The sequence below is a fragment of the Myotis myotis genome, unplaced genomic scaffold (assembly GCF_014108235.1).
Source record: "Myotis myotis isolate mMyoMyo1 unplaced genomic scaffold, mMyoMyo1.p scaffold_m19_p_3, whole genome shotgun sequence".
Taxonomy (NCBI): domain Eukaryota; kingdom Metazoa; phylum Chordata; class Mammalia; order Chiroptera; family Vespertilionidae; genus Myotis; species Myotis myotis.
Genome location: NW_023416335.1, coordinates 11,437,344 through 11,450,922, shown reverse-complemented (window position 1 = coordinate 11,450,922; position 13,579 = coordinate 11,437,344). Strand labels below are relative to the sequence as shown.

Genomic DNA, 13,579 nt, shown 5'->3' with positions numbered 1-13,579 from the left:
AAGTGGACATCCCCCAAGGGCTGCCAGGCTGCCAGAGGGATATCTGATTGCCAGCTTAGGCCCAATCCCCCGGGTAGCAGGCCTAAGCCAGCAGGTGGTCATCCCCCGAGGGATCCCAGACTGAAAGAGGGCACAGGCCGGGCTAAGGGATGCCCCTCTCCCTGCTGAATGCACAAATTTATGTGCACAGGGCCTCTAGTCCTATATAATAAAAGGGTAATATGCAAATTGACCCTAAAGGCAGACCAACCAGGAATGACTGGTCGCTATGACATGCACTGACCACCAGGGGGTAGACACTCAATGCAGGCATATCATTATTTTAAATCCTTAGATGATAAAATAGCACTAACAATATCTGCTGAAATTTGTAGTTATGCTTCATGTCCTAATCATTATGATAATAAGTTATTTACTTTGTTCTCAATCTTGCCTCATATTGATATCAAATGTTAAGTAGGCTCTAACTACTTACACCTGCCCCCTTTTTTATATTCTTCCAGTGTTCATGCTCACCAAGTTAGATATATTTAATCTGGAAAAGCCTTAAAGATTGTTTAGTCAAACATACTTGTAGAGGGTCAGAGAGAGTGAGTTATTCAAGGTCTTAAAGCTAATTGGGTAAAACCAAAACTAGAACCCTTCTTTCCTGACATCATAGGCCAGTGGTCGGCAAACTGCGGCTCGCGAGCCACATGCGGTTCTTTGGCCCCTTGAGTGTGACTCTTCTACAAAATACTGACTTCTGCGCATGGGCCATGAAGTTTCAATCACACTGTACATGCGCACCCGCACGTGGTATTTTGTGGAAGAGCCACACTCAAGGGGTCAAAGAGCCGCATGTGGCTCGTGAGCCACAGTTTGCCGACCACTGGCCTAGGCTATAGTATTCCAAATTTAATTGACTTCATTTTTGACATCTGATCTTCCATTATTTCTGAGATTAATTTTTCCTCTATAGTGGCTAAAGACACATCAATCTATTTTCAAATTCCAATAATTAATTGCACACAAATATCCAAATTTAAATACCACCAATTGCTTATTCTTCTTCCATACCATGAAATATATATATTTGGATTTTGCTTTTAGGTGCTGGAAAAATACATTAACATTTTCCCAAGTGAGCATTATGTTATCTTTTTTCACTACTGAGACATATTTTATTTCTCTTAGCTTCCTGCCTCAGTGCTCACCTACTTAAGTCATGTTGTCCCCCACTCTCCTACCAAACTGTTTACCATTTTAATAATTTAGTCCTTTAAACTCTAATTACTATAATTAGCTGAGAAATGTATTAAAACATTTTCATTTCTTTTATTTTTATAGTTATTTAGCAATTGTTAATATAAAGAAAAGGACAGAAAGTAATGATATGATCCTACAATCCACAAATGATAAAGAACTCATTAATTTATAAAATATACACTGAGTGGCCAGATTATTATGACCACCTGACGTTTGTAGGCAAATTAGCTATAATTTCACGCTGAAGTTGCTAGAGGGCCAGACCATTATAAATAGGGAAGCAGGTTTTTTACCACGACAGAAGTAATTTTTTTTTCTGAAGATATGGGTAAACAATGCGATTTAACAGCCTTTGAACATAGGATATATATAAATCTGAGCGGCCATATTATTATGACCACCCCATCAGTACTTCATTGGGCCACCTGTTGCCTTCAATACTGCAGCGATTCTTCTTGGCACTGACACCACGAGATGTTGAAAAGTGATGCGAGGAATCTGACACCATGCCTGTCCAGTTCTGTGAGATTTGATGGTTGTGGAACCAGCTTCCTGATGGCTCTTTTAACTTCATCCCACAAATGCTCAACTGGATTGAGATCTGGTGATTGTGGGGGCCACCTAAGCAAGGTAAAGTCTCCCTCATGTTCTTGAAAGCACTCCTGCACCATACGAGCACCGTGGCATGGCACATTGTCTTGCTGGAAGAAGCCATCTCCATTGGGATACGCCATCAACATGATAGGATGATCTTGATCAGCAATGATACTTAGGTATGTTGTGCCATTCAGACTTTGTTCCACATGAATTAAAGGGCCCAAATCATGCCAGGAAAACATGCCCCAAACCATAACACTGCCCCACCAGCTTGAAGAGTTGTATCATGCATGTGGGGTGCATGCTTTCATGCTGTTTCTGCCAAATTCTCACTCTGCCATCTGCATGATGCAGCTGGAAATGTGATTCATCGGACCACATGACTTTTTCCCAGTGCTTGACTGTTCAATCCTTGTGTTCCTGTGTGAATTGGAGACATTTTATCTTGGTAACTGCAGACATCAAAGGTGTTCGAACAGGCCTTCGGCTTCCATATCCCATATGATGCAGTGTACGGCTAATCTGCCTACAAATGTCAGGTGGTCATAATAATCTGGCCACTCACGTTCAAATATATTCCAGGTTCAAAGACTGTTAAATCGCGTTGTTTACCCATATATTCAGAAAAAAATTACTTCTACTGGTAAACAACCTGCTTCCCTATTTAAAATGATCTGGCCCTCTGGCAACGTCAGTGTGAAATTATAGCTAATTTGCCTACAAACGTCAGGTGGTCATAATAATTTGGCCACTCAGTGTATATTTCTGGGTTGCAGTTTAATAAATATCTATTTATAAATGTATTTTATGGCTAGATGCTACAAAGAATATAGAAATAGTCCTTCATTATAAGGAACTTATTGTTTCCAAGAAGATCTAACATTTCACTACAAGGTAATATGAGATACTTTTATATATGACAATCATATTAAGAATACTCCTGTGAAAAAAATACTGTTCAATATTAAGCAAAATATAAATGTCAGCAGCAGTATTACTATGGTGGAACCAGAGAAGGCTTCATGTAAGAGCTCACGTATTAGATGGACATTGAATGGTAGCTATTTTCAGATACTAATAGAAGAGGAAAGATATTATTTCAAGTGAAGGAAAAGACCCGAGGCAGGATGTATGAAAGTATTGAGTATGTTATAATCACAGTAAAATCAATTGAAATATTTAGGATCAAAACGAGAAAAGGAGAGCATGAAACATTAAAAAATAGTTAAGAAACACATTACACAATCCTTTAAATGCTAAAAAGAGACATATACTATATGTCTAATGAGGAGGCAGTGAAAGGCTTTTTGTAATCTAGGTTTCCTTCAGGAACACTGCATTCTAACAAGAATGTAGAAAGGATTATAGTGTGAAGGATTGAGGCAGGAAATGATTGGGAGACTATTTCATTAGTCTGGCAGAGCAGTGATAAAAACAGCTTACACGAGAATATAAAGGGTAGAACATAAGAACCAACTGCCTTGGGAGAAAGAATAAAAGACAATTAAATGTTCTATCTCGGAACCTTGGAAGAATGCCATTGCCAAATGCCATTACAAAGTGTAACTTGACAAGATAGTACTAAAAATAAAAAGAAATAAAAGTTCTAGTTTCACGTAGTCATTCAATACACAGAGTTGCTCACCCACTATATATCAGGCGCTCTAACAGGTGCTAGAAAAGACAGAGTGTGAGAGAGACAAGACCCAACTTCCTGGACTCACATTCTATTGAAAGATATACAATAAACAAATAGCAAATGAAAGTGGAAAACAATTTCATATAGCCATAGGTACTATGAGAAACTTAAAGAAAATAAAGATAGAGAGATGGAGAGAAGAATGAGAATGAGGAAGGGAGAACTCATCTCTAAAAAGGTGATTTTGAGTGGAGCCAAGGAGTGGAGCGGTAAGAGAAGGACATTTCAAGACAGAGAGAGTCTAGTGCTCATTGCAGATAGCAACAAGTGAAACTAGCACTTCCTCCTTATTAACTTACACTTTTTGGTGAGAGAGAGAGAGAGAGAGAGAGAGAGAGAGAGAGAGAGAGAGAGAGAGAGAGAGAGAACACATGGGTGTGAGAGAGAAACATTGATTGATTTCCTCCCACACATACTCTGACTGGGGACCGAATCTGCAACCTAAGTATGTGCCCTGATGAGGAATCCTTTTGGTGTATGGGAGAACCCTCCAACCAACTGAGTCACAGGGTCAGGGCTTAACTCACAGCTTTTAATGGCATTTTCATTCTTCTAGGTTTCTAAGCTAGACAGAGGGAAAATTAGAAAATAAGGGCAGATAAGGAGATGGGTGCCAGACCAAGTAGTTTAGATTTTCTTACATGTCCAATAGGGAGATATTGGAGCATCTTAGCTTGAGAGAGGAAAAGTCTAATGATATTTTTAAACTAGAGGCCTGATGCACGAAATTCATGCAAGGGGCTCAGCCCTGGTAACTGCGGCGGCTGCCTCAGCCCTCACAGCCCCCGGCTTCGTTCGGAAGATTGTCTGGAAGGACGCTCGGCTATCTGGTCTAATTAGCATAATATGCTTTTATTATTATAGATATGTTTTTATTGATTTTAGAGAGAAAGGAAGGGAGAAGGATAGATAGATAGAAACTTCAATGAGAGAAATACTGATCAGCGGCCCCCTGCAATGCCCCCTACTGGGGATCAATCCAGCAACCTGGAATGTGCCCTGACTTGGAATCGAACCATAAATTCCTGGTACATGAGCCAACTGTCAACCACTGAGACACCCCAGCCAGGCTAAGGATATTTTTTGATAGCACTCTTTTGCTCTAAATTATGTAGAATGAATTAAGAGTACAGTTAGGCTAAACAATTGGGAAGCTGATGGAGTACATTGAACTGGAGTATAGTTGCTTGAATTAGAATAGTAGCAGATGAAATAGTGAAAATGAATTTTATTTGAAATATTGTGAGTTAATAGGACTCATAGATGGATTGGATGTAGGGAGTGAGAGGAAAATGTCAAAGATAGTCTCCAAGATGTTTGAGTGAGTAACAAATTGAACAATGATACAACCAACAAATAAGACCGGGAAAGCAACAGATTTGGGGGTGGATAGAGTGAGATGCTGAAGAATCAACGATTTAGATTTAGATTTGTAAAGTTTAGGATCTTTATTTGAAATCTAAAGTGTAGTTAGAGAGAAAGCTGATTAATGAAAATTTTCTTTATCACCTATTTTAATGTAATAATTAAAGAATATATACGTGTTCTCTATAAGTAAGCTATACTGCACAGTAATAAAGAGAACATCCCTGCAATCCAAGAAATAGGTATCTAATCTACATTCTACCAGACTCATTCATCTACTTCCTTTTCAAAGATAGTTAAAAAGATAACATGAAGTTTGTGTGTCTCATTTCCCTACATTTAAAAAATAAGCTTTCTTATTGCATATGTATATATCTATAAATAAACATTATTTACTTTTTCTGAATTGTAAGCATTGGAAACAAAAATGTACTCTATATAGTCTTCTGAGACTTGTTCTTTATGAGAGACGAACCTAAACAAAAGAATACAAAAGGTTGAAAGTAAATATGAAAAATACTAAAAATGTAAATAATTAGAAACTAGTATAAAAATACTAATTTGCAAATTCACCTTGCCTTATAAACAAATGAAAAAGAAATGGACAAATTCATTTATTTTGGAGAGTTCACAGACTTTTCTAATTAATAATACAATAGGGTAAAACATAAGAAAGAATCTGGAAGTTTTGAAAAAGAGAATTAACAAGCTTGATTTATAGACAGATAGAGAACTTTGTGCCTTACAGAAAACTTGGAACAATGACTCATTAGAATTTAAGATTTCTTTTTTTTATCCCTTTCTATTTAAAGGATACCAGGAGACTGTTACCTGACCATGTCCTAATATGATCTGAAGATTTCTTTCTATAGATATTTGTAGTAAATGTATGCTCAAAAACTATTTTAAGTCATAGGATTTTGAAGATCAAATCTCATGTGTATCATTACATTTTAATATATCATTTTCTGGAAGAAAAGAAGGTATTTTACCTTGAATTAAAGTGATATTTTTCAGTGTCTGAGAATGTTCCCAATCTTTCAGTCTGAGATCATTAGTGATGTTGTTCAATAGTTTCACTTCTCCTTTTATTTCCTGTTCCAAATGTGCTTGTTTTTCTCTCATAGACATAATTTCTGCTGATGCATTGTGCACACGCTCCTCTAATTTACTCATCTCCTGTGAAGCACAACCAAGCATCCACAATTTTTGTTACACCATTATTTAAAAAATATGTAAGCTTAAGAAACCCTGGAAGCCAGGTTTAAAAAAAATACATATAATATTACAAGAATATTATGGAATAAGATTACAAAAATTAGAGAACTATTTTAAAAGATTAATTATTTGGTTTTGAAGCATTTCCTCTTTTGACTGAACAGCTGAATATTCACACCCTCTGCCCTGCTCCCCCCTTAGTTGAATATATCTAAGGTATTCTTCTATTTCCAAATATATAGATGTTAAAACACAAATAAAATAATTTTAAAACACTTGTGATATTTTTAATTATCTGAAGTAAAACTTTTTTATACTGTACTTATAGTAAAATTTAGTATTCCAATTCTGTGAATGTGACCGGTTGAATATAGAATTGTTTTATATCAATAACAAAGTTTAATGCCATATTTTCCAGTGGAAATGAATATTCAGGATCGCTTTTCATATTCAATACAATCTCAACTAGCATATTAACAATATCTTATTTTTAATTTTTATTGCCTCTGTATTTGAGATTTCATTATTATTTTGTTTTTAATGGCATTTATATGCCTGCATGCATATATGCATATATAGAGAGATTGTGAACAAGAGCGATAGTACTTATTTGATCTGGGACATGCTTTAATTTTTGACTCAATAATATATTTAAATTTTTACTCAATAATATATCTACCTATTATAATACTTAGAGGCTGCCTTATATTTAATAATTTAATGGAAATATACTGCATATATTTTTCATAGTTTATTTGATTCCTATTAGAGTTTTGAGCTGCACATATTTTATAATTTTAAATAAAGCTATAATGAACATCTTTTAAAATTGTTTTATTGATTTCAGAGAGGGAGAAGGAGAGAGAGAATCATTGATCAGCTGCCCCCTGCATAACCCCTATTGGGGATCAAGCCTGCAACCCGGACATGTGCCCTGACTGGGATTAGAATCATTGACTTCCTAGTTCATAGGCCAACAGGTCAACATTCAACCAGTGCACCACACTGGCTGGGCTGAACATCATTTTATATATGTGTGTGTGTTTCTATAGGACAGCGTCCTGAAAGTGAATCTGATCAAAGGGTGTAAATATTAAATTTTTTGTTCAGTATTTTCACACTGTCCTCCAAATACTTAATATCATCTTAAAATCTTACTAATTGTACATTAGTGCCTACTTTTTGCACCTAAATTCTTGGCACTATCAATATATTTAACTTGGCAGAGTAAAATAGACACAATAAATTCTTGATACTTAATTTGCTTTTCAAACCATGATAAGGTTAAGTGCCAAATCATAAATTTTTTTATATTTTATTACTTTTCCTTTCAAGTCTTTTCTTGGTTTTTCCGTTGTGCATTGGCCTTTTCTCTTTCAGATGTACCAAACTTTCTTATCTATTTTGATAATGTTTTGTTTCTCTGCTCTACTTTTATCTGAGTTGAGTAGTTTCGACATAGACCAGGTAGTCCCAAAGGTAAATATTTACCTGACCCTTTAAAAGAAACTTTTGCTTACAACTGGTCTAGAATATATCTTGCTCTTCTGTCTTGTATATTTGATGCTATTATGATAATACATATAATACATTATTCAAATTTTCATTTTTAAATTATACTTAACTTACACATAAAAGTTATGTATACTTCCTGGGAGTGACAAACTAACTATTTTAAACTAGATTCTTAAGGTTATCCATGTAAGGGATGAGGATAAAAAAAAATTGGGGGGGGTCTATTGTAAAATTTACAGAGTGCCCACCTCCCCAGATCTGCTAAGGTAATCTAAAACTCAGGATTGGTTTAGGCAGCCGCAAGAGATACTATACCAGGTTTTATTATACTAAAATACCTTGAGAGGCTATATCCAATGGAAAAGTATTTTCCTTTTTGCTGGGAATCTGGAAAAGGAACTAGATAAATCTATCTGAGACCTGGTAATATTCTGAAAGGAATCTGGGTAGGTAGGATGATGTTCAGTCAGGGTTTGCAATGTTTGCTCTCCTGCTCCTCTGAGGAGACAGGAGCTAAATGAATTCAGTGGCAGCATGTGTCCTTCTAATAAGAAAGTTCTTACCTCTTGTTGTTTAATTGTATTCTCTTGGACTTTGCCATTCAGTGTTTCAATACTGAGCTGCAAAGCAAGTAATGTGGTGTTCAGACTTATTAATGACTTGGAGATTTCGTCTATTTCATTTCCATGTTCCTGGACTGAGGAAGCCACGGTTCTCAGTTGGAAAAGAACATCATCAAATCTTTGATCAGTCATTATACTGACATTTTGGAAATGCTCTGAATCTATGAGATTGGCTTGTGTATCTGAAATATACTGGATTCTTTTCTCCATGCTGCTCAGGTTTCCTGTGACAACTTCGCGAAATTTTATATCCTCTTCACGGTCATTTCCTTTTCCCATGAGACTCTGAGATGAATCATCGGCATTAATTGAACCAACTGTGCAATTCATCCTTTCCCATTTTAGGAGTTGAGCTGCATATTTAAGCAAAAATAAGCAGAGTCATGGCCTGTCTCCTTAGATGCATATATCATCCCAGTCTAACATTCTGAATGCTCTCCCAAATTAGGTATTTAAGTAGAAAATGTATGATCCACAGTAGCATGTTGCTGAGAGTGTGACAGTCTCCTATTCCCACTTTACTTTAGAATTTATTCCAGGATTAAGCCATTCTTTCTGAATTGCTGTGTATAAGAATCTCCTGGACCGTTGCATTTGGCTTTTGCAGTAAGAGAGATTCCACAGATTATAAAGTGCACTGTACCCTTCTCCTTGGGTCTGTTGTTAAGATAAAATGAGATAACAGAGTATCTGAAGTTAGCATGTTGAATATATTAGTTCTCATCACGATAAATGATGATGATAATAATAAAATACGTAGTAAAATAGAAGTATTAGTGTTATCCACTGTATGAATAAATTGTTGGTTCATCTTCCTCATTCTATCATTAATCTGGCAAAGAATTGTCATTTTCAGTTTACACAGGCCTAATTTATAGTTGGTGGAACAAAAAATTGGGCAAATAATATTCTTACTTTAAAAGGTATTATTTTTATAAGATTGGTCTTTGTCTACTATGAAATATATATTCATAGCAAAAATTTAGAGAAGATAAATAATAGGGAAAAACTACTTACCATTAATCTCTTCCAAATTAAATGCTAACATTTTGGTGAACGTATATCAAATCTGACTCTCTGTTTTCACTATCATATTATTATTACAAAAGCAAGACTATATTTTGGGGATATACAGAGCTACTGATTTGTACTTCCAAATAGACATATATTCTCTAAACAAGCTAATTATTCTTCTGAAATGATCTAGAACAATATAATATGTTTACAGTTTCAAAAAATGAAAAGCAAAATCATTAACTTTGCAGATAAAAATAATACATATTTATACAAAATAAAGAAAACATTAAATAGTATTTTACCACTAATCGGTGGTTATGATTTTCTTATTTTTCCATATCTCTATATATTTTTCTCTATCATTTATACCTTTTATCTACATATACTAGTATATGTCTCTTATTTATATTAGTTTTATTATATAAGTTTTTCCATATCTGACCATTATTAAGCAATAATTAACTTCCCATAGTTTAAAAATATATCTACATAATCAGCTATACCTGACCTGTCAGTTTTCTGAGTAAAGATGATATAGCAATAGTACCATCTTTATAGGTTTTTGAGAATTAAATGAAATACACATGAAAAAACATTTAGTTTCCACCCTTAGCTCAGGGTACCTGTTATATAAATAAGACGTTGGTGTTTACACAGCATCAAGCTGCCTGATTCTGGAAACTGGCTCTACTCCTCATCATTAGCTGGGTTACTCTGGGAAAGTTACTTACCTTCTCTTTGCTTAAGTCCTCACAAAGATCTAGAAATAGTAACTATCTCAACAGTGGTGCTAAGGATGAATGAGATAAGGCATATAAATCTCATAGCACACAGATGGCACACATGAAAACTCTATTCAAATTTAAGTGCCTTATCCATGAAAAATGTTATGTTACTTATAGAGAAAACAGATTTTACCACCTTTACTAGTACTTAAAGAAGCTGTTGATAATGTTTGCTATTGTAGCCATTATTATATTAGGTATTAAATTATATATGCACTTAAATCCCAATTTTTAAAAACACACATTATAACCTATTTTCCTAGTTACATTCTCTTTACATTTAGCTTAACAGAATTAAGCTAAATTTGACTACATTTTTATATGATCCACAACAGAGGCCATTTTAAGTGTGCATAACTTTATACTTCTTAATTTATCAACAAATTGGATAAGAAAAGTATATTTCTTACTAAGATTGTATCCCATTTATTAAATTAAGTGTGGGAAATACTTTTTGGATTGACAGCCTCATTTATGAATTCATCAATGCTATGATTTATTTATTAAGCACCTACTAAGTATAAAACACTGGGAATAAGATAGACTGAAATTCAAAGTGTCCCTTATTTCCTTTTATGGTGATTATTGCTTTTTTGATTTTTGTTGTTGTTGTTTTTAGTTAGAAGGTAAGAATTCAGGTTCTGGATTAGAACTGCTTGGATTAACAATTCTTGCTCTTTCTTTCCTTTACAAATTGTGACCTTGGGCAAATTAAGGTGTCAATGCTTCTATTTCACTTCTATATAAATGGGATAATGGGATACTAATAGTCAGTGTTCAAATAATTAAATGAGCTATTTTATGTGAAGTCCTTAGAATATATCCTGGCACATAATAAGCATTTGGTAAGTTTCAGCTTTTTTTGTTATTGTTAATATTTTGGATTCACTATCTGTGATTTGTGCATCTATATGCACATCATTGATTGCTAGGAGCAATTAATATTGTGTAATATGAAAAATTGGAGGAAGTTCCATATTGCAATAAGTACAGTAATCTCTGTGCTTTATTTTACTAGGCATATGGATATAATTATTCAACCATATAATTTTAGTTATACTGGAAACAATTTCTATATTATATGGGTAAAGAAACTCTTGTTCACAATATAAAAGAGACACCTGATATAACAAAATGTCATATGACCAAGGGTTTTTAATTGACATCAAATTCAACATGGATTGACAATAAAGGTTACATTTTACTAATAGATTTAAAAACAAAACAGTTCTTGTTTCCCCAAATTCTGAATGAGAACTAATTTGATCCCTACTTTTTTAAGAATGTTTATCTCTGTATCATAAATCCAAGAGTTCCTATTTTCAGATCTTCATTTCTCTCACTATCATTGGAGAGATGGCATTTTTTTACTTTTCTATTTATATCTAAAGGAGACACGCTAGTAGGGCTTGTGTAAAGACCTAGGGAGAGAGTTATATTTGATTCCATGGATCACATTTACTCTTTCATGTTGGTAATACCTTTTCCTACCAAAACTCTATATTATTCTGAGCTCAAGAATATGCAGTATTTCAGTGACAGTTTATATATATTAATATTGAATTATATTTGACTAGAGGCCCGGTGCATGAAATTCATGCATGGGTGTGTGTGTGTGTGTGTGTCCCTCACCCCAGCCTGCACCCTCTCCAATCTGGGACCCCTCGAGGGATATCTGACTTCCCATTTAGGCCCACTGGGATCAGGCCTAAACCGGCAGTCCGGCATCCCTCTCACAATCTGGGACTGCAGGCTCCCAACCACTCACCTGCCTGCCTGCCTGATCACCTCCTACCACTCCCCTGCCAGCCTGATTGACACCTAACTGCTCCCCTGCCGGCCCAATTGCCCTCCCCTGCAGGCCTGGTTGCCCGTAACTTCCCTCCCCTGCCGGCTCGGTCACCCCTAACTTGCCCTCCCTTACAGGCCTAGTTGGCCCCAACTGTCCTCCCCTGCAGGCCTGGTCCCTCCCAACTTCCCTCCCCTGCTGGCCTGATTGCCCACAATTGCCCTCCCCCGATGGCCATCTCGTGGTGGCCATCTTGTGTCCACATGGGAGCAGCCATCTTTGACCACATGGGCATGGCCATCTTGTGTGTTGGAGTGATGGTGAATTTGCATATTACTCTTTTATTAGATAGGATTGTCCACAGACATTATGCTGTTCTACTAAGGCAGCGATCTAGTAGGTTCTTTAAGAAAAGAGAGCATATAGAATAGATTTTAAAATTAAGGAATATCTTTTCATGGATATGACACTTTAAATTTAAGCAGAGTTTTATGTACAACATTGTACTTCACCCACCAACTCATATTTGCCAAAGCAAAGTGATTACTATTATTTTAGCAGGGACATATTTGGCCTATAATTGCAATTTTTTGGTATTAATAAAGATATGTATTGCATTTTAGTTCTTTTTTTGTAATATATTCTGATCCACAACTTAAAGTTATAAATGGATGATCAATTATTCATTATTCAAGAGTGATAAACATGGCAAGATCTCCCTATTCTTTTTTTTTTTGATATATATTTTATTGATTTTTTACAGAGAAGAAGGGAGAGGGATAGAGTGTTAGAAACATCGATGAGAAAGAAACATCAATCAGCTGCCTCCTGCACACTCCCTACCGGGGACGTGCCCGCAACCAAGGTACATGCCCTTGACCGGAATCGAACCTGGGACCCTTGGGTCTGCAGGCTGACGCTCTATCCACTGAGCCAAACCAGTTAGGGCTAGATCTCCTTATTCTGATGAATTTGGGTGCTAACATGAACTTATTTGATTTAAACATTTTAAACTTCTTGTCAATCTTAATAGGTACTATTATAGTTTTAATAAACAAAACCACTTTAGATCAATCATTGTAAACCTTAAACTAAATGTGTTGACTCGGTAGTATTTTCTAATAATTCAGAGATCCTGAACTTGCTGAGAACCCTGAGCTCTTTTCAAACTTCAGTTCACGTTCTGCACTGGCCTATTAGAAAGTAGTTGTACTCTTGGGTTGGCGCTACAGACCATGTTTTGTATAAAGGCAATTAAATTAACCCAATCATAACTGGCTTATTGTTAATAATCCCAAACAATAAAATATCTTTCAGTTGTGTCTTTCAAACTACAGATAAGCATGTACATAAACCATACAGATAACCTGAGTTCATCAGGAAGTTAGTTTCATGAGAGATAATCAGGTTCTTAGATGGCTGTGGTTGGTTTGAGTGACTGATTGGTTTCGTTTGTTATTAGTTTTTGTTTTTTATTTTGTTTCTAATGGCCAAAATAGGAGTTAATCTTTATCTGGGAAAAATATTTTCCTGGCTGAAATTACAGCAACTCTTTTTTGTGTTTTTATTGGTCAATCATATTTCATTCTAAAAACCCAATTACCCTGGAAGACAGTAGACCACAGAGGTTAGGAGTCAAGTATTGTGGGTGGGAACTGCAACTCCACTACTGGACAGTCTCAAGCTCCTTTTGTGGGTAATGAGGGTGAGTTTACGTCTACTC

General features: G+C 35.5%; 1 protein-coding gene across 2 annotated transcripts in view; it reads right to left on the bottom strand.

The window, feature by feature from the left end:
* MSR1 (macrophage scavenger receptor 1) overlaps positions 1-13,579 on the bottom strand; it is a 67,279-nt gene that overhangs the window by 40,787 nt on the left and 12,913 nt on the right. For both annotated transcript variants that reach the window (XM_036300124.1, XM_036300125.1), the window contains exons 4-5: positions 8,206-8,618; positions 5,902-6,088 (exon numbers count right to left, since the gene is read on the bottom strand). In XM_036300124.1, coding sequence (XP_036156017.1) covers positions 5,902-6,088; positions 8,206-8,618 — 600 coding nt within the window. The remainder of the gene's footprint in view (positions 1-5,901; positions 6,089-8,205; positions 8,619-13,579) is intronic.